The sequence below is a fragment of the Ochotona curzoniae genome, unplaced genomic scaffold (genome assembly GCF_017591425.1).
Source record: "Ochotona curzoniae isolate NIBS_2020 unplaced genomic scaffold, NIBS_Ocur_1.0 scaffold_4506, whole genome shotgun sequence".
NCBI classification, from domain to species: domain Eukaryota; kingdom Metazoa; phylum Chordata; class Mammalia; order Lagomorpha; family Ochotonidae; genus Ochotona; species Ochotona curzoniae.
In genome coordinates, this window is record NW_024467119.1 from 26,015,735 (window position 1) to 26,037,603 (window position 21,869).

Here is a 21,869-nt window from a genome sequence, read left to right on the forward strand (position 1 = left end):
TGGTAGTTATCTCCCAGGCATATTCAGAGGAAACTGGCTAAAACACATGGTGTATCCAGACTTGAACCAGACACTCTTATATGTGATGTGGGCATCTCAAGCAATAGCTGTGCCACAATGCCTAACCCATACTTGTCTTCCAATCCAATTTTCTATGAACTTTTTGAGTGCCCTCATCTATCCTTCATTTATACAAGTGACTGCAAAAGCAAGAAATAAAAAACACACTCGATTTTGGAAATTATCTAGATTTACTTACCTTGCGATGCATGGAGAAGGTGCCTGGGCAACTTTGGAGGAACTGACGCCAAAGTGTTCATTAAGAGTTCGAGAATACTTTATTGCTATGTCTTTTTTACATCGAAACATCGCCATATTCAAAACAGACTGGCATCGTAGGCTATGAGCAAAAACAGAAGTTGAAACAAAGTCCTTATTAGCCACGGTCATCTAACCCTTCGCAGCCTACTGAATACACTGAATTTTCCTCATTTACACAAGGAAGTATATTGCAAGAATCTTGCTGCACTACTCAGACACATAAATGCTAGAGGAAAAACCCAAGTACATAAAGGTTTCATTTAAACCACGAGACCCAGGAACTTTTTTTTTTTTAATTTGGACCCAGGTATTTACTAATCAAATCATCAGTGACATGGCAGGAGAGATGACCTCAGAATCTTTAACTCTCAGCGCCATTAACCCCTTGACCAAGGGGGTGACTTGCCTTTCATAATTTCCACATCACAAAAACACATTTCATCAGAAGACACAAAAATACAAAGACAAATGGAATACTATTTAGGTAAAGGAAAGTTACGCACCATAAAACAGCAAATATTTTCTCCTGGGATGTGGCACTTGAAAAGGATTTTAATGACATTATGAACCTACAGGAAAACATGAAAGTAACATTTGCTTACACATGCATAGTTAGAAAATCCCAGCCACCAATGCACCTTCCTATGTTTGTCTTAGTTCCACAGTGAAACTGCACATGTGAAGATGTGAGATTAAGACAGGGAAGAGCCCGGGCTGCTCGGGAAGGAGGCGAGGGCGGTCCCCTCTGTGGCCTGTGTCCACCTCCTGAGGCACACAGAGCGTGGTCCCTCCCGAGTTCCCTGGGGAAACGGAGGCAAATAACAAGGTGGCTGAAACTGAGCTGTGAGGGCATCTGAGGAGAAAGCCACCTCGGGAAGCCCGGCTTTGCTCAGACACTTGGCAGAAGAACATAACCGGACCTAGTTATTTTGAGTTGGCACCTCTTTGGCAGTATAATTTTAGGGAACAACAACTATGAGTTACTGAACTGTCCTGGGGGGAAAACAGAATATTGCCAGAAAGGCGAGGAGGGAGGCCCTAGAGCCAGGGGAGAGGAACGGATTCGATGCTTACTTAACAAGATCGACTGCTTCCAAGTATACGGAGTAGGCAGACTTGGACGCCGGGCTCTCGGACTCCGTGGCAATCCCACCTTCAATAAAGGACAAGACGGCTTCCAGGTACTTAAAAGCCTTGCCAACCTTGTCCGTCTGCAGGAGAAGAACACAGCAGTGTCAGGCCTCAGTGAGGCTCTTCCAGTTTTTTTCTCCCATATTGTTCACTGTCACCTCCCTAAACGTACTTATTTCAATTATATTGAGAGAGAAGTGTGAGAATTAACTAATGCAAAATGAGAAATACCCAAAGCCGTCAGCTCTGTCCTGATCAAACATTTCTTTCAGCAAGAACTCGGTTGCTAAAAAGAAAAACTCCTGTACTAAGACTACTCTCTCAGAATCTTATGAAGATAAGGCAGTGATTAAACAGACTCTCCTGGTTCCACGAATTCACTCACAATGTAACTTTCTTGAGAAAGAGGTTGTTCTACGCATCTAGAGCAGTTACACTGTGTGAGCATCTTAGATACAAGATCCAACAACCTTCTTCTGAAGGCACTTTAGAGCCCACAGCTTCATCTCCTGTGGTGCCCAGGTTTAGTTAAGGCTATCTCCCCGGGTCAACAGGGATATAATTCCAGTGCAATCAGACACTAGTTTGTCATCCTAAACCTGAATACACATTTCACCACTGACTGCTCCCTCTCTGAAGGCACGCAGCCAGTGCAGAGACAGACCGTAATGTGCGACTCAGTTTTGACATGTGATACTTGTACCACACCAAATAGAGCAACTGATTAACACAGAAACACACAAGCTTGCTCTTCTTGCTGATACTTCATTTGATGTATTCAAAAAGGAGGAAAACAGTGAAGAAGTTAAGTCGAATATAAGCAAATAGTGACAGGCCAGTAAGACATGCTGAGGCTGCCATCTGTCTGGAAAACCGAGGCAAAAAAAAAAAATAAGTCTCTTCCGTCAGGCAAGTGGACTACAATCACGGGCGTTCACTGTGCTTCTGTGTTTCAAGGAAGGGGGTAAGCAGGGCTGATGTACAAACACATATCCATGCGCATGTATTTGAAACACTTTCCAAAAGTTCACAGAAATGTGCTTTATGTGTATTTATAAATATAAAGTACTTCACAATGAAATAAATGGATCTTTTAATACATTTACTCAATCTTATTACTCTAAATTTTTAAGTTTTTAATAACCATTTTAAAAAGTTCTTGCTTTGCTTAAGAGGCCAAGAGACAGAGACAAAGCAAGACCTCCCCCTGGCTGGTTCACTCCCCAATGAGCAGAGCCTGGAAGTGAATCCAGAGCGCACATTAGCAGGCAGACGGGAACGGAGCCAGATCCCAACCCAGGCATTCTGATGCAGGGTACGGCTGGACCACGCAGTATCCCACCTACACTGCCAAACTCCTGCCCTTAAGTAACTTAATTTTTTCCCCTAGAGAACTGAGGCTCAAAAAATTAGTGACAGAAAGAATAAAAATCAAATTAACATGCCTCAATAAGTGGTATAGTGCACAACTGGACTACTTCATTAATGAGAATCTAATTCTAGAAATGTGCTTATCTATAACCATCTCATTTGTCAAAGCTTTTCAAAGTGAACACAGATTGTCAGGCAGAAAACAAAAGAAACTACAATGTAACACAGCAATACGTCAATATACACTTCCTAACGAGAGCTATAACATGGATTTTGTGAAGCTACCAATGATTCCTGTGGTTAACTGAACATCTAATGAAATAGTGTCAAAAGCAGTAGAGTTTTAATGTCTCTAACTCCACAATAAACATAATCTAAAATGCATTCTTGTATTCTTGGTAGTGTACATCTGAAACCCAAAGTGGACAGCCTCTGGAAACATTATACAATGAAGGAGAATATTATGAAAATAAAACAAAGTTCCCTGGAATCTAATCTTTTTTTTTTTAAATTAAATAATGAGGGTCTCTAGTGCTTAAAGTCCAATGTCAAAATCTTTGACAACTGATGGTGCTACATGTGTACTCTTTCCCAAAGAGCAAAGACTCGGAGATACAGCAACATCTTGCACACTCACCATGGAGGTAGGTGGTGGGTAAGTGTGCCCTGGCTTGCGGTACAGGGTAGCTTTAAGGGGCAGCCTAGAACAGCTGATGTTTGAATTCCTTTTAGTGTCCAGCCTGGTAAGCTCCAATAAGCCGTTTGTGCAATGAATGGGGACCTGAGGAATCTCAGTTGTCCCCTCCCTAGCCTGTGTGAAAACAGATGCAATCACTGCAGAGCGGCCAGGATCTCCACATAGCACTTCTGGAAGGATAAAGGCTACTGCGACCTTTCTCCTGTGGGACCAAAGTTCAACACGGCTTTCCAGGGAGTATGGTGCATCTGCAGGGGCATGATGTGGGGAATATACTCAGTAAATAACAGTCCCAGCATCTTGAATGCCTGACTATGACAAAGGGTGAACGTTATCTCACACTACAGGAGAGATGTAAACGCATTATTTATGTCTGCAATCAGTAAGAAAAATCCCATCATCTTCCAGAAAGTCCAAAAACTGACAGGCAGAGAGGCTGTGTTCTAAAAGCATGTTTACCAACAAGTACAAACATCAGCTTCAATGAACAAAAGCCTTTACACGTAAGTCTCTCAAAGTCTTTGATAATTTTGGAATGCAAACAGGTTTCCTTCATTTGTGAAATGTTTCAGGTCAAAGACAAATTGCCTCAATGAGAAGGACTCACTGCCACATCCAAAAAATGCAATGACACAAAATGTACGCATATATAAAATCACCACCATGTGGATTACCTTTCACATGTGTAGATAAAAAAGTTATGTCCAGGCTTGACAGATTTACCCGTGGCCAGAAAACCAATGGGACCTAAGAAAGTAACCCCACTGGGCCTGGCACGATAGCTTAGCAGCTAAATCTTTGCCTTGCATGTGCTCATATGTTGGGATCCCACATGGGTACCAGTTCTAATCCTGGCTGCTCCACTTCTCATCCAGCTCTCTGGCCTGTGGCCTGGGAAAGCAGTGGAGGATGGACCCAAAGCCTTGGGACCCTGCACCTGTGTGGGAGACCCAGAAGAAGCTCCTGGCTTCACATCAGCTCAGCTATGTTGTAGTCATTTGGGGAGTGAACCAGCAGATGGAAGATCTTTCTATATCTCTGACTCTCTGAATTTCTGCCTTTCCAATGAAAATAAATTTAAAAAAAAAGAAAGAAAGAAAGAAAGTAACTCCAAAAAGACCTCATGTTTGCTCTACAGACAATCATTAATCTCCTGACTGTCCAGTTCATTAAACTGTAGTCCCCAAATTTCAATCAGAAAACATTCTACCAGCAGGAGAAGGAGCCAAGACTGACCATTGTCTCTGCTTTGTCCTTCAACTTTTTGGCCTCCTTCAAGTGAAAATCAGCTGCTTGCCTGAAAAAGAAGGAAAAATGAAGGATGGGACTGAAATTACTTAGACCCAGGCAAGTCATGCAAAGAAGACTTAAGGGGTGGGAGGGCAGAGAGGCTCAATGAAAAGGGAAGCGAAAGAGATTGTGCGGGGAGGGGCAGTGGCAGGAGACGAGCTCATGCAGCGAAAGGAGAAAATGAAGTGGCTGCAGCCGTACCTGCTACGCTTCACTTGAAGTTTCCCTGGTTTAGAGTTACCATTTGGCAAAGAAGGCACGGGGAAAGGATTTGCAGCATCCCCAGAAGTTCCCTGTGAAAAACCATTCCTCAGATTACAGTCTGACCTATGAGATCACCATTCTGAAAGTACCATCCCTGGGAGCCCAACACAGGAGTCCAACAAGCAGTGGACCAGGCATTGCGGTATAGCTCAGTGAAACACTTTCCCAGCCAAACCAGATGCAGCTCCACTCTCATTGTATTGGGGACTCAGAAAGACAGGATGTCAAGAATGTCCCATAGAGAAGGGAATGCCCACAGGCATGGAACATTCTCTCAGGCAGTACCCCGGTCTCTCAGCCCCAATTAACAGAGAGAGGAATTTCTTCTATTTGAGAAACTGGTTTGTTTCCATTATAACTGATATGAAAAATGTTGAGAAAATCAAGTACCAGGGTAACCATTTCTTATTGCACAACATATGAGAGATGAGAACAAAAATCTATCCCAACTTATTACCTCTAAATCATTTTAAGAAATGATCTCAATTTTTTAAGCAATAGGAACTCTAACTTTTCCTCCAAAAAATTAGAACTTTTGAACACAAACAATTCATTCCTGCCTCATTCAAAGGGATGAAGAGTCCGCTGGTATCATTAGGAGCCCATCTTACTTGAGTGCTTACAGTTCAAACCAACCAACGCTCAGCCAGACCTAAGCACACAGGCCAAGGGATGCCTGGGCAGGGCAGTCGCTGCTTACTCTGTGCTCAGCAGAGCCTCCACAACCCTTCCCCGGGACTTTTCTGTGCTTGAGGACGGAAGAGTCTTTATGGTTGCTCTTGCTACTACTACTGGCACTTTTGGGAGGGTCCAGGCCACAGACGTCTGCTTCCTGACGGGACCTCTTGTGTGCAGGCTTTGTTGGCTTCTGGGAGGAGGAGGAAGTGGAGGAGGACACAGGTGGAGGAGGAGGCATCTCCTTTCTTGAAGACTCTGAAGAGGGTGAGGGCCGGGGTAACCTGGAGTAAAACATTACATAAAGCTAAGGTGAGACAGAATACAAATCTCACAGCTGGCAGGGGGCAGTGTCTAGTTACAAAAGGACAATACGACTGCTGGCACAAAAAGCTGTTGAGGCCACACAGCACAAAACTGTGCTGCTACAAGCCCCAATTTCAGGGACGTCTAATACCTTATACAAATGTAGCCCTGCTTGTCAGCAACCAACAATGCTGCCGGACCCACACTGAGCCTGCAGGGTCCACCACTGGCCGTCAGCGTCCTCAACGCTTGCCTCTGCTGCCCCCAAGCACGCTGTCCTCTAACAAGCATGCAGGCTGAGCCGACAGCTCTACCCCTGACAGTTCATCTCTCTCTCTCCCTCATCGCCGTTGGCTCCCACATGGTAACATTATGCTTTTGTTTTTGCCAAAACATCTTGTGAAGTAATTTTCCAAACAAACATGGCCAGTAAGTGACAGCCACCCCTCGGCCCAGCAGCACCGAGTACTTGTCAAGCCTCATTCGTCCCTTGAAACAGCAAGTGCTGACCCAGGCTCCTGTGGGGGCTGATGACTCCAGCACTCAGCAAGGCCCCGTGACCTTGGACAAGACATTTTCTCTCTGTACCTCTATTTCCTCCAAGTCTTCAAAGCAGGCCACACACCGCCTTTAATTTCTTTTAGGAGAAAATAATCCCAGATGCTAACAAATGTTTCATAGTGCAAATGCTTCTAAGAAATCTAAATGCTATGCTGAATGAATTTCCATGAGGTCCTCATGAATGAAAACAACATGAAATGCACTTAACCACAAGACAGGCCAGCACTAATTTACCAAGCTACAGACTTCGCTGCAGCAGAACATTCCCGTGCTGAGACCCGAGATGACCAGGGCCTTTCAGGACGACTCTGCACTGTGATACTCACTTTGTTTTAGAAGACTCTTTCTGGGAGGATGAGGATGAAGAGGACTGGGATTTGACTTCTTTCTCCAGTCTGATTCTCTTGTTATCATAGTCTTTTTCTGCTTCACCCTATTATTGTCATATTGCAAGAAAAGAGTGTTAAAAACGTAATAGAAAATAACTGAAAAGGTAAAGAGAGTGACCCGGCTTCTGGAGGTGTCCGTGCACACGCAGCAGCCTTATTACTAGTGCCACACCGCCCCCTCGCCCTGGGGGCCGAGGGGGGCAGGGGACAGATGGTCTGCACGGGAAGACTTGCCTGTGCCCAGCACAGGAGCCATCTAAAGTTACAGCCAGCAAGAGGATGCAGGTTCTGAAAGACAGCACTGACGGTCTTCTACATGCAAAGCAACCAATAACACAGAGATTCTTTTCAAGTAACTTGAGGGTGACAGCATGAGGTCACCCTTTGCTTCTTTCAAACAGCCATGCAATTCCACCTACTAATTTGTTTGAATCATATTCATAGCACACAACTTACGGCTTATTTTTATTAGAAGTAAGAATATTCCTGGCAAAGAAAAAGGCCCTCAAATCCTCTGAGCATCTTAGAGAAAAGTCTGCAAAATCACAGAAGATGAAAATAGATGCTCAGGGACTTCCCCTTTCCTCCCAGTTACGGTCTTCATGTGTCTCTCCACGTATACAGAATCACTTAACTTTACCTTTCAAACTACCGCATAACCAATGAAAGGACTGGAAATGTGATTTTAGTAGGAAATCTGCAACAACAGGACTTAGCACCTCAAAAGCATCTAGTTATTTCAATTCCAGTCCTAAATAAATGCATTTAATAATTAAAAGAACAAAGAATTTTCTTCAAGGCAAAAGTCTTTTGCATGTTTACCACACTGCAACACTATAAGAAACAGACCTGTTTCTAAGGTCTGGGTCCTGGAAGAAGGAGCCCCCGTTCTCGGGCAGAGAGCAAGGGGGTAGGGGGGCAGGCCTTCAATGAGCTTTCCCACACATTTAGAACAGGAGCGCAGTCTGAGAGTTCACCACGTTAGAAATCTGGGACACCGCCAAGAAATCTAGGACAATCCCTGACAAATCGGAAAGCCTCATGTAATCTGTAAAAGCAAAACTCAGTCTTCAAACTTACGGATGGTGGAAAGTCCCAGATTTCACTGCGTCCTCCTCTCCCCCTGCATTTCTGCAAGGAAACAAACTAAATGAAGGTGTGAAGGGTTGGGCCTGGGCTGCAGTGCAGCAACTGCATCGCAAACCAGCATGCCTGGACAGCAGCCCGCCTGGATTCCAGCCTCTGCTGGAACACACAGCTCAAGTGCTGGGGCCCCTGCTCCCCAGGTGGCAGGGCTGGGAGGAGCCCGACACCGCCCTGGCTGTTGCCTGGCTGTTGCCTGGCTGTTGCAGATCGACACAGCCGATCATCTCTCCTCCTCACACTCTTTTATGGAAATAAATAAAACAGCACTCAGCTACTGGCTCACCCTCACAATAGTTGGGATTGGGTCACAATCAGTAGCCAGAAACTTAGTCTCCCAAGTGGATGACAGGAACCTAATTACCTGAGCCACTACCTGCTGTTGTCCAGGGTCTGCAAAGCAGGAAACTGAACTCATTTTTTTTTAAACACATTTTTATTGCAAAGTCAGATATTCAGAGAGAAGAGACAGAGAGGAAGATCTTCAATATGCTGAATTACTTCTCGAGCGGCTGCAACGGCTGGAGCTGAGCCAATCTGAAGCCAGCTCTCCCATGTGGGTGTAGGGTCCCAAGGCTTTGGGCCATCCTGGACTGCTTTCCCAGGCTACAAGCAGGGAGCTGGATGGGAAGCAGGGCTGCCGGGATTCCAGTGCCCATATGGGATCCTAGCATGTTCAAGGCAAGGGCGTTAGCTGCTAGGCTACCGCATCAGGCCCAGGAAGCTGAATTCTTATTCACTTAGGTTAAATGCCCAAATTTAATATTCTGACTAAATGCTGAAGTGAAACAGATATAAGAAGAGACAGACTGAGACAAATACAGATCTTCTGCCATTCTCCAATGCCAACTCTAGTTGGGTCTGGACCATGTAGAGGGTAGGAACCAGGAACTCAACCTTGGCCCCCATGTGAATGGCAAGGACCCAAGTACTTGAATTGCCTCTTAGGAGGTATTTTAGCAGGAAGCTGGAATCTATTCATTGAAACCAAAGACTCTGATTGAAGATATTTTAGATATTAAATAAAACTGCTTCTAAAAATAATTATCATTAAGTTATTCTTTCCCTATAACATTCACAATTATTTTAGCAGCTCACATTGTATTCCTATCAAAGTCTGTCCTCCGCACTTTAGAATGATCTACCAATTAAACTCTGAAATTCCACTTACCCAATGCAAAAATGGAATACATAAGTGGATAAGAAAAAAACAATCCAGCTATTCACAAATGGAGCCTCTCATAGGAAACAAAATATAACAGGAAATTACAAACAGCAGTTTCTATGAGACCCTAATCCAGAAGTGAAAGGTGTGGGGACATGCTGGGAGTTGCCTGCAGGAGGCGCTCTGCCCTGCACGCAACCTTCTGCTGCTGGTCTAACACGGAGGTCAATGGTGAGGGACAGAAAACGCATCAATTAAAAATGACAGGATTCCACAAGAATCCTACTTCTGCCATGGTAAACCCCTTGCAAATTAAGTACCTAACTGTGCTGGGCTAGCTTGTCACTCCAGTGCTCAGAAATTTCTCTGAAGTTTTTGATAAAAAACTGGCAAACAATGCTAGAGGATGGAACATTTGTCTTTCAGGAAAATCACAATCTGCCATATAAATATGAACTTGTACACAAGGTAGTTAGCAAAATAAGATTTTCAACAGGTAGTTTGCAGGTAGTTCATGAGATCAAGTGGGCCTCAAGGCAAAACCGAGGAGAGATCACCTGTGTGTCCACTTTGTCTGGAAAGCAGCAGAGTTCACAGGCAGAATGAGAGTTCATTTCTGTTTCTGCGGTTCATGTTGCTTAGGATATGCTCATAAATCCAAGTGGCCGACCTTGTAGACCACACATGCAAAGAGGATTCCCAATGAGTCAGTCCTCGCAAACTGGTTATGACTGGCTTGTGCCAATCAGCGAGGGAACAGCCAACAAACAGAAACCACCAGACATTAACTTCTACCCCAGCTTTTAACAACGGGATTGGCCCTTGGCAGAAGCAACATGCTTTTTGCTGACACTTAATCACTTAGGGCAGATGATATTCTATAAGCTAGTAAAAAGGAAACGATGAAACTCAATACAGCAAACATGCCCTTCTGTTGATGACTCGTCACTGTGGGGTCAGGCCTTGTGGGCCGGAGGGCAGGACGCTTTCTGCACACTGTGCATTTGGAACCCTGTCATTGTCTGGAACAATCACCGAGGCTTCCCCAGGGCAGGCCCTCTGGCTCTGTCCGTTGGCACAGAAATTAATCTTAGCACTTGAGGGCCCAAGATGGCCTTAGGACACAGCCATAAAAGCGAAAGTCACATAGTACTGAGAGACAGGAAAGGCAGATTTGAACTCCAGGAACCTGGCTCCTGAAAACACGGAGGAACAGTGATTGGCAAGCCATGGGAAAATCCCGTGAGAGCCATACACCTTTTCCTTGTGAGGTTTTGTGGTTACCCCCAGATCACTCCCATCTCAAGGACTCGAGCCTGAAACCTGGGCGTTAGCAATCCTTTTTCCATAAGGATAAACTTCAGTGGTACCTGCATCGACCACAAATGAGGCTGCTGGCTGAGGATCTGGGTGTAACCAACTTGTTTGCTTTTCTTAACCTGTTGGGTCAAGCAGCTACAGACCATCTGCCAAACGCTGCTTCACCTACACAGCCCAGACGGCAGGAACAAAGACCATAAAAGGAAGAGAGGGACCTGCACTAGGCCTAGTTGCTCTTGCAGGGACAGACTGGGACCCGCCCCAGCTCACCACGTAGCTGCTTGTAGACAGTAGGGGAAAATGAAGGTGGCTTCTTCCACAACTGAAACTTATTTTAGGAGAGAGTTTCTAACTGACAGAAAGGTATCCTCACCCAGGATCTCCATGATGCAGGCAGCAGGGTGGCCGAGGGCAGAGGGAGTTGGTAGAGATATCAGGATAGCACTGTCGGAGGTGGGGGGAGGTGTGGGGACTGACCAGGAAGGACACTGCAACTGCCAGTCAAAACACTGATCTTGAACTCTGATCTTCTGTCTTGCTTGAGTACCCAGTAGGTGCTTGTATGAGAAGAGCATGTGCAAATATTCAGAAACCAAGTGATATCAGTGCCCTTCTGGATCTCGTCTATAAAAGGCAGTGTCTGGGCCTGGTGTGATAACCTAGTGGCTAAAGTCCTCACCTTGCATGTGCTGGGATCTCATATGGGCGCCGATTCTAATCCCGGCTGCTCTACTTCCCATCCAGCTCCCTGCTTGTGGCCTGAGAAAGCAGTTAAGTACAGTCCAAAGCCTTGGGACTCTGCACCCATTTGGGAGTCACAGAAGAAGCTCCTGACTCCTGGCTTTGGATTGGTTCAGCTCCAGCCATTGCAACCACTTGGGAAATGAACGATTGGATGGAAGATCTTTCTCTTTGTATCTCCTTCTCTCTGTAAATCTGACTTTCCAATTAAAAAAAACCTATAAATACATAAAAGGCAATGGCTGAACCTCCAATGCCTGAGACTCTTTTAACATAGCTTGAGGCTCTTTTTCTTTAAATTGTTTTTTTAATAGTTTAGTTGGTGCTAGGGCCTCCCTTCCCGCTCCCCCAAGTTTGCTCCGCTCCTCTCTGTTCTCCCCTTCAGTCTTACAATGAGTGTCTTTACTGTTTTTTCATAAAGAGAAAGCAATGAGTTTGGTCACACCTGCAGCACAGGAAAACTGAGGAAGCAGCCTTCTGAGAAAGTCAAGTACATCCCTGCGCTATGCCAGGTAAGAAGCTTAATGAGAACCAGACACGCGGGATTCCCAGTCCAAGCTCACACTGGGAGCAGGGACAGGCACTCCTAGGAAGACAGGATGTGTTCAAAGGGACAATGACTCTGTGTTAATCCTCCTGGGTGAGGGAACGCTCAGGAATCAACCTAGCCACAGCGAGTACATAGCTACGATGCCCTTCCTCCAGAACCAACAGGCCTAGTAAATCATAAGGAACTTGTGATAGGATAACTGGGGCTTTTGCTCTGCTGAAACCAACCCAGAAGAAGAAGAAGAAAGTTTGTGGGGTCATGGATGTTAAGGGAAAGATGGAAGCCAGCACCCCTCGGCAGGAAAGAATATTTTTCTAGGCTGCCGATGACTTTCCTTCTCACTTCTTACACACATAGAAGCAAGGGCACTGAAATTCTTTAAAAACATTCAAGTGTCTCGGTCAGTAACCTGGAAAACCAAAAGATTGGAATGTACCTTCTTGTTTGGTTATTCATCCAAATGGCTTTCATTTATTTGAAATGTAATGTATAAGAAGGATGATTAAATGAGGTATTAAGTTCAATGGTGTCTAGAAGGCTATAGCGCAGCTGGGGCTTATCAAGGGTGTTTTTAGAATGCTTTCAAGTGGCACCAGTCTGAGTACTACATTGTGATCCTCAATTTCAATGTTTCAAATTTGGAAATAGTAACAGTAAGGATTATTTAAAGACAACATACATAAAGTGGGAGTTTTAAATTCCAATCAGATGATGCAATCCAGTGACTGGAACACTACATGAGTTCAAGACTACTCATCGCAGCAGTTTTTAGTATACACTTTTTAAGTACAAAATGACTCCAAGGACTTGTAAATCATCTGTAAATACTTGCTAAGTTTTGTACCACAAGAGGGACAAGGCTATAAGGCCTAAGTGAAAACGCTAAAATTCGATTAATATAAAGGAGCAAGCACATCCTTCAAGGTCTCCAACTGAGAGAACTCTGTCCACACTCAGAATGAAGGGAAAGAATCTTCACTATTAACATCTTAGGGAAAGCACTGAAGGTTCGAGAAGATCATAGTCCTGCCTGTGCCATGCCTGGATCCATCATACCTGTCACGGGGCTGGAGTGCGAAGCCCTGAATAAGCAACAAGGCACACAACCTGCTCCCCACACAGGGAAGGGCTTGCAATCAAGGCTCCTTGCTTCTTACTTGGAATCCAGCAGGAAGTGGGGGTGGGGCACGGCAGGAATACATGAATCTCTGCTCTTGGAACTAGCATGTAATTGACGGGTCTTTGTATTTATTTGGAAGTTTCTAAGGAAAAGTGTTAATTAAAGGTGTGATTCGGAAGAGGAATTGGTAGCAGCCTAGATGCATGGTGTCTGAATACAGCACACATGAGGAATTTCTGGATTATCCCCACCCCAGAACTAGCCTTGCACAATCCCACCCTGTGGTGAGGTTCTTCTCCAGTGGTCCCCAGTGATCCCCAGCCCTGCCACACTTTACATGATCACCTAAGGAATTTTAAAACTACCACGGTGGGGTGACTGGGTGTGGCACAAGTATATCCTGCCATTAGTGTTAAAGCTCCCCAGGTAACCATAACACAGTAAAGATTTGGAACCTAAAGCCATACCCCAATCCCATCAGCACCACTTCAGCAGACTGCCACCTGGGCCAGACAGCCCAGCTGTTTACTAGAACTTTGACAAAATCATACACTCTACTAAGGGGAGGGGAGCACTATTTCTCAGTGCTATCAACAGAAACAGCTGCCCAGGGAGAGCTCAAAACTTGAGAATGGCTTTTAGAGGATTCGGTTCTGAGAGTCAACAGGGAGAGAGCAAAAAGTCTTAGCACTCTAGAGCCACAATCAATGTTTGGATGCTTGTACAGGGGTAGGGATGGGGTTTTGAACTCTCCAGAGCTTCTGTTTCTGAAAGATTCTATGTGGTGAGTTAGTATGTCAGAAGCAAGCCCTTTCCAGCGACTGCAGGAGGCTAGCCCTGGAGGTCCCCTAAGACTGGCAGCTAGGAGACAGCAGATTTCCAGGAGGTGGCAGTGAGTGTGTGTGTCAGCCTGACATTTCCTCAGATGTTAGATGCAGGCGACTGTTTCCTAATCAGATCTATCACAGTTTTATCCATAAAGTTTTGTTCTCTATACACACACACACACACACACACACACACACATTCATATACATTCTAAGAATTTTCTGGGATGAAAATATACTTTCTCCTTTCTCACTTAATAACACCATCCCTCAGCTTGCCTGCTGCAGAAGTGTGCCAATATGCACCTTCCTGCAACAAGGCTCTGGAGAGAGTGGTCACCTTCAGTCTTGGTAAAGCTACATTATACCTCAGACTTGACAGAATTCAGGATCGTTTTTCCTTTGGTATTTTGAGTTTAACTTTCACAGCTGCATAAGAAGCTTTTCATACACTCAGTGTTAAAAAACGTATTCCTTCTTAGTAGCAGAGAATTAGCTATGTGTGTTGTCTTTGAATCACGGGCATGCTGGATTGGAAACGCCATTGAGGAAAAACTCACTAATCCTTCATCTTCACGAAGAAGCAAAAAACAGATCAACAAACAGCTCCATGTTTCAGAATAAAGGTAGGAAAAAACTGTTCAAAGACATCCAAGTCTCAATAATACATTTTTTTCTTCCTTACTGTAGTGAAACTTCCAAAAAAAATTGTAATGACAGAAGTTCAACACATGCAATGGATTATCCCACTCTGTATCATTTACAAACTATGCCAGCATACTTTTTGTAGCTCTAGTGATGTGCTACATGGCCATAAAATAAAATATGGAACCAACAGTACTACTGGAAAGATGATACTATGGGAGTGAAACTTGCATAGAGCAGTTTATTCACTAAATCAGATTAGCACTTCAATCAATGCAAGACTTTTAGGGAAACATCCTACAGGATAAGTAGTTAATATTAATGTTATCAGTATCCATAAAACTGTACCCAAGGGGCAGTCATGGTGGTATAATAAGCCAATCTTCCACCCGCAGCACCAGCACCTCATATAGGTATCAGTTCAAGTCTTGACTGCTCCTGGACTGCTCTACTTTCCATCTAGCCTCCTGTTAATGGTCTGGAAAAGCAAGAGATGGCCTAAGAGACCTGGAAGAAGCTCCTGGCTCCCAGTTCAGGTCTGCTCAGCTCCAGGTCTTTAGGCTACTTGGGGGAGTGAGCCCGCAGAGGAAAGATCCTCTATGTTACCACCACCCTCTCTCTCTGCAACTCTTGCAAACTAAAGTAAGTAAAATGAATCTTAAAAACAAAAACAATAACCCTAGTTGTAGGCAACTCTCTAGGTTGCCTTATACCTAAGCAAGAACACATTGCTGGGAGAAAAGCAGCTAATACTTGACAGGCATCCTGGGCACAGTTGACGCCAAATCTGTGTTAACTATACAAGCGTGTTAGCATAGTTGCCTATTTTTTTTTTTAAGATATATGGGGGTGACTGCATGCCAGCAGCCAGGGTCTGGGGACCTGTGCACGAGCATACGTAAGCCCTAGGTAGGCAGGCAGGGCCCCAGGCTGGCAAAGCACACCAGTAGAGAACCAGTTTGGGGGATCTGTGTGCCAGTGGGCATGGGGGGCTCTGGACTGCTCAGGGAAACAGGTCTGGATATGTGTGGGAAGGGAGAACAGGACAGGTGAGGAGTGACTTCTGGGCACTTCCACCGATTGGGTTATTGCACCTGTAAGTAAACAATGGGGCTGAGGCTGGATAATTTAAAGGAGGAGAACCAGAGGACACTCTGAGGCCAAACCAATACACCCACCCACATGGGAGACCTGAACTGGGCTAGTTAGCTATCAACCACTGCCTACTAGCACACACAAAAACTATAGCAGGGGCAGGGGGCGCCTGCCTGGTAGGGCTCGATCACAGTACCCACCAGTGAATGTCAGGGTAGAGTGGGCCATGTTAGGCTGAGACATGACACTAAGCAGCTCCCAAGCGAACTGGGTCTGAGAGCAGACTCTAGGGGGGATTGTGGGCTCACCCCTGTGGGATTGCCATACCGGGGATGACATTAGGCAGCCATCCCCTATTCCCGGGTACTGATGTGGCTGAGCTACTAGCAAGGGTTCTCTCACCTTCTCTCCCTACTCTCCCCAGATACAGGAAGGAAAAAGGAGATTGGATGGATGCAGCTGTCTCATCCACCTTCCCCCATTCCTCAACCCTCCCCACCCTAATTGCACATGGGCATGCATCCCTCTCAACTATGCAAACATCATCAAAACAAAATGAATTTTACTTAAAAAAAAACCAAAACAATAAAAACTAAAGAAAAACTACTCTATCAGTGACACTATCCCTGGAGCAGTTCCTCTTTCCAAAGACTGTGTCAAGTTGCCCAGATGGCAGACAGAAGAGGGACCCGGAGCTCTGCAATCCTCCATCTGCAGAATGGGGGGCATCCAGCTCTACACAGTCACTAGAGGAGGAGGAGCAACCACATCCCAGTCAAGCAGAGATTCCCAGCCTCTGAGAGGGCTTTGAGCCAAGGACCAAGCACGGACAGTGTGAAGCCCAAGTGGCAGCCCTCTGGCCTGGCAGCAGGAGGCCAGTCTCCCCACACTCACCTTCCTCTTTTTGGCCAACTTGGAGGAGGAGTCTGAGCTTCTCTTTTCGGAATCCTGCTTCCTCCCAGAGGACAGCTGTTTGTCCTTGGGTTTTTTCTGGCAGCTGCTTTTGCCTGGTGGGTGGGGTATACGAGTGAGGAGGTCGAGGGTGATCTTTACCACTAAGCTTTTGGGGGCAGGAGGGTCCCTGAGTGGCGAGAGCAACTTGGTGTCTTTCACAGGCACCGGGAGTCGGTCTCTGCGGCTGTCTTCCTGGACGAGCACGGCCTGCCGGCAGCCACTAGTCCTAACGCCACCACTGGAGGGTGCACCCTGGCTCTGTGCCAGGGGAACAAGCGCCAAGGGTTCAGAGCTCTGGGTCTCCACGGGCTCTTTTGTGGGCTCCCGGCTGGCGGGCACCTTGCAGGGGGCCCGTGGGGGGCTCTTGTGTTTCCTCCGTTCACTGGGTGCAGGCACTGTGGACTTGGGCTCTCGGCCCATCCCTGCCCCAGCACGAGGCCTTCCTTTCGTCTTCACCTTAGGCTTGTCTTTGGAAGTCTGGTCTCCTGAGCCCTTGGCCAGTCCTGGCTCACTTTCCACCTTCAGGCCAGTTTGTGAGGGGGCCTGGGTAGTGACCTTGGCAGGCTTTTTGGGCTGTTTGGTTCCCACGGTTTGCCGGGCTGGGGGTTCCTGGGGAGCAGGCGACTTCTGGCAGCTTCTCTTTCCAGGGTGGGGGACTTCGGGAGGGATTCGGGGGGATTTGCTGGAGTTCTTGGGGGTAGGCTCTTTGGGGTCAGCATGCTCCTGCCCTGTGGTGTCACTGTCATTGCTGCCCTTGCCTTCCTGTCGCCGCTGAGCAGGCTCCGAGCTCCCCAGGCCTTCGGGGAGCACCGCTGGCTGGCTGACTTTGGTTAGCCAGTTGTCCAGCTGCCATTTGTTGGTTGTTGGAGGCTCTGGCTAAAAAAACGAAAATGGAAACATTAACTCAACAATAATGAGAAATTATTTTTTTTAGTGATTCAGTTATACAGAATTGTCTTAAATAGAAAATAATTGTTTCAAACCCAGTAATTCCGCTTCCAGGGCCAGCTTTGTGGCCAGCTTGTAAGCTACTGCCTGAAACAAGGACAGGGATATCCCTTTCAGCACCGATTAAAGTCCTGGCTGCTCCTCAATTAATTCAACTCTGCTAATGCACCAGGGAAACCAGAACATCACCCAAGTACTTGAGCCCATGCCACCCACAAGGAAGACTGGAATGGGGTTCCTGGCCTTCCGGATGGTCTAGCCTCCATCTCTTGCCCAAATGGCAAGTGAACCAGAGGGTGTGAGCACATGCTCTCTATTTTGTAACAATCCACTCTGAATACACTCCTCCTTGTTATGTATATATACTGACTTTCAAATTTTACCACTTAATTAAAAAAGAGAGAGAGAGGTGTCAAGTGAGGACACATTAATCAACCACATTTCGAATCTTTGAAAGTCAGACATTAAGTGTCTTGTTGTGGACAACCTGGCCTGAAACCACTTGTGTTTCTATGACACAAAGAGCCCTTCCAGAACAGCTGATGACCACAATGCGATTACACTGACTACCTGTACAAAGAGTTCCACAAGTAAACAGAAGTTCCTAACTTCTCCTCTTAACTGTTATTTAAGATCCACTGTTGAGTCTTGCTCACAGTGGCATACAAGACATCTGAGCATCCCTGTGGGTATACTGCTATCTCCATGAATGTGATCTCAGAGAAAAATATCAGTGTCCAATACTGTAAATAATAACTATGCTTTTAAGTGCTACATATCACTGATTGCTTACTGCTTAAGTTCCATTCTGACAGGTGGTTTATATGAATGACTAAACATATCTACACTGCACTAGGAAGTTTACTGAAAGAAACTCCATATGGGACATAACTGATTACAGGCAAAGAAATCACTTAAGTAGTTATGGACTTTCAAGGGGAGAATGGCTAAGAAGTTTTCCAAGTAATATATCCCAGCAATTCTTATGAGCACATGCAATACTAACAATGTAAAATAAGTGACTAGGATATAAAGGCTTTTTTTGGTCAGAAAAACAATGGGTAATAAAATGATAAAATAGGTTGTATGGGCATAGTGTGACGGTCACACAATGCGGTTAGGAAGAACCTTAAGAAACTAGGTAGAAACATAACTTTGGACAAAAAGGTAGCTACAGGATTCCTTTATCTTATGACAATGTATCCATGCTAGCTTCCTAAATGTTCCCAACTATACATCCAAGCTCTTACACACCTTCAGAGCAGAAGAGAGGGAAGAAAACCACTATTATATGCTGGGCATTTTGTCATATGTGCTCTGAAATCTGTATTCAATACTCCAAACAGGATAAGGGCAGAGAAAAGATGAGCAAATAATACATACTTGCCAAATAGGATTTCCTGCCAAGACACAAAACTGTGGTGTACTAGTGATATGATGATGGAACAAGGCAATAAGATGGATCACCAGCCAACAGTGTTAGGGACTCAATCTCACAGTCTTTCTACAAGAAAGGTTAGGCTGCACCCAATCTCTATAATGTTCTTTAAAAATGTATTTCTGGGTGAACCAAAATGGGAAGTCACTCCTGGTATCAGTAACCCACACAAGCAGGGCACTATTGAGAGATACATTTAGTAATCCCTAAAGAAATGTCCTGGTTACAGAAATAAAAGATTGACTTCTGTGGTCCTAATAATGTCCAGAACAGAGGTCCATGGCCCAATTTCAGGATAAAGCTGAGATAGTGAGCTCAATGAGGCAGAAAAGGCATGGCAATATTTTTGTGAATCCAACTAAGGTTGTAAAATGGTCAAGATTCCTTGAAGGTCAGACACAATTCAGGTAGTACTTGTAAAACCAGTTAAATAGATTTTGTACACTTGGGTTAAACAGATTTTTAAAATAGATTTATTTATTTTTATTAGTAAGACAGATTTACAGAGAGGAGGAGAAACAGGGAGAAAGATCTTCAGTCTGCTGGTTCACTCCCTAAGTGGTCACAATGGCCGGAGCCGAGCTGACCCGAAGCCAGGAGCCAGGAACCTCTTCCAGGTCTCCAGCATGAGTACAATGTCCCAAGATCGTGCGCCAACCTCCATTGTTTTCTCAGGCCACAAGCAGGGGCTGGATGGGAAGTGGGTTAGCCGGGACATGAACCAGCATATATATGGTATCCCAGTATATGCAACGCAAGGATTTAGCCACCAAACCATCACATCGATCCTAGTGTTCATTAGATTTTAAAATTATTTTAAGTAGATATGTACCATATTAAATTTAGGCACGGGATGTTTCTGACTTTTTTCATTCCCCCTATACTGCCATAGGGGCAGCTTGATGTAATTCAAGTGCTTAGGACAACTGTATCTCATATTTAAAAAAAAATTTTTTTTGGAATAGTCAGATATACATAATGGTATTTGAAGGCTGGACTCAAATGAACACTAAGTTCATTTATGCTTCATGTTGCACATGAACCTCACAAACAAAATGAAAAGTAACTTTATAAAATGATTATACAGTGCCTATATATATATTTATATTTTTTTAATAGGGAGAGCGCACCATTTGTAAATGAACCGCAATACCAGGTTGATGCAGAGTGGAAATAACAAGCTGTTACTCCAACTCAAAGCTCCAAAAGCGCATTTAATATATTATCCTTGGAATAGAGGACGTATCAGATATTAAACTGATAAGAACAGATACTATTATCATCTCAGCCAAAAGGCCAGAGTGTGACAATGCCTTTGTTTTGAGTATTATCTATCACAGCAGGCGTCATGTAGGTGTTCAAAAAAGTTTGACATATGAACATTTCAGGCTTTGGGATGAGGGCTTCTCAAGCATTATTAAAAATTTAAAGTAGAAAAAAATTCATAAGTACTTTAATACATGTTTATCCTTATGTCCCTCTATTTCTCCAGTTCTATAAAACCAGCAGAAGTTAGTGTATTTTAGAATGAAGTATGGCCATGAATAAGAACTTGTGAGTTATAGGCATCATACAGCTGTGTTTTTTTTTTTTTTTAAAAAGCTTTATGGTTAGTTGTAGGGAGTGATTGTAAAAAACTTGTTAAAAAGATTTATTTATTATTTTAATTGCAAGGCAGATATACACAGTGGAAGAGAGACATTCCGTCCGATGATTTACCCCCTACTGGCTGCAACGGACGGAGCTGAGCCAATCCAAAGCCAGGAACAAGGAACTTCTTCCGGGCCTCCTCCACGGATGCAGGGTCCCAAGGCTTGGGGCTATCCTCCATCGCTTTCCCAGGCCACAAATAGGGAGCTGGATGGGAAGCAGGGTCGTCAGCATTAGAACTGGCACCTATAGGGCATCCCAGCATATGGGCACGTGCAAGGAGAGGACCTTAGCCATGAGGCTACCATGCCAGGCACCCCCCCCCCTTTTTTTTAAAGAAAGCAGGGGCTGGTGATGGGACTCCGTGGGCAAAGCCATTGTTCTTAACTCTGACAGCACACACAACTGTCAGCTGGAGTCCTGGGTCTTTGCCACCATGTAGGAGACGCAGGTGGAGTTCCAGGTTCCCAGGTTTGGCCTGGGTGTTTAGGAAGTAACCCAGTAGAGTGAAATACTTTCTTACTCTATAACTTTGCCCTTCAACGAAATAACTCTGGGAGACCCTGAAGAAGCTCCTGGCTCTCAGCTTCAGATCACCTCAGTTCTGGTAATGCAGCCATTTGGGAAGTAAACCAGTAGATGGAAGACATTCTCTATCCTTCTCTCTCTCTGCAAATCTGCCTTTCAAATAAACATTTTTTAAATCTTATTTATTTATTTATTTATTTATTTATTATTAATGTAGGGATGACCAGTAGTTGGGAAGAGTGTAGCTAGAGAACAATAACAACATAATACAACTGCCAGATGTAAATGGTTAAAAGTTTCAATTTAAGGGTCTGGCATTGTGGAGCAAGTTGAGTTGCAAGCCTGTAGCACTAGTGTCCCATACGGGCACCAGCTCAAGTCCTGGCTGTTCCATGATGCTGGAAAAGCGGCAGAAGATGCCTAAATCCCTAGTTCTTACATCCTTCTAGGAGAACCAGAAGAAACTCCTGGTTCTTGGCTTTAGCCTGGTTCAGTCCCAGTCCTTACAAACATGTGGAGAGTGGACTGGTAAATGGAAAATCTCTTGCTCTGTCCATCCTCTTTCTAACTCTGCGTTTTAAATAGATAAATGAATAAATAAATTAATTAATTTTAAGTGGTACTGCTACTTCTTTAATGTCAAAATAAAGTTATCAATTGTGTACAGTTGGTGGGAGATAAATAAAATAACTTACAAAAGAGTTCTATGAACAGTTATGCAATCAATATAAGCCAGTTTG

The 21,869-nt window shown here is 44.7% G+C and overlaps 1 protein-coding gene and 1 non-coding gene across 6 annotated transcripts in view; both read right to left on the bottom strand.

Annotated features, from left to right (window-relative positions):
- The window catches only part of AFF1 (AF4/FMR2 family member 1), a 197,227-nt gene that overhangs the window by 10,689 nt on the left and 164,669 nt on the right, over positions 1-21,869 (bottom strand). For 4 of the 5 annotated variants that reach the window (XM_040967300.1, XM_040967299.1, XM_040967302.1 and 1 more), the window contains 9 exons: positions 16,506-17,441; positions 8,086-8,136; positions 6,943-7,049; positions 5,775-6,033; positions 5,012-5,103; positions 4,757-4,817; positions 1,396-1,532; positions 825-890; positions 260-400 (listed from right to left, as the gene is read on the bottom strand). In XM_040967300.1, the coding sequence (XP_040823234.1) occupies positions 260-400; positions 825-890; positions 1,396-1,532; positions 4,757-4,817; positions 5,012-5,103; positions 5,775-6,033; positions 6,943-7,049; positions 8,086-8,136; positions 16,506-17,441 (1,850 nt within the window). The remainder of the gene's footprint in view (positions 1-259; positions 401-824; positions 891-1,395; positions 1,533-4,756; positions 4,818-5,011; positions 5,104-5,774; positions 6,034-6,942; positions 7,050-8,085; positions 8,137-16,505; positions 17,442-21,869) is intronic. The other variant, XM_040967303.1, reaches the window with a different exon arrangement.
- On the bottom strand, positions 20,071-20,259 carry LOC121147644. The gene has a single exon (XR_005882458.1). It is a non-coding gene; the product is annotated as a U2 spliceosomal RNA (small nuclear RNA).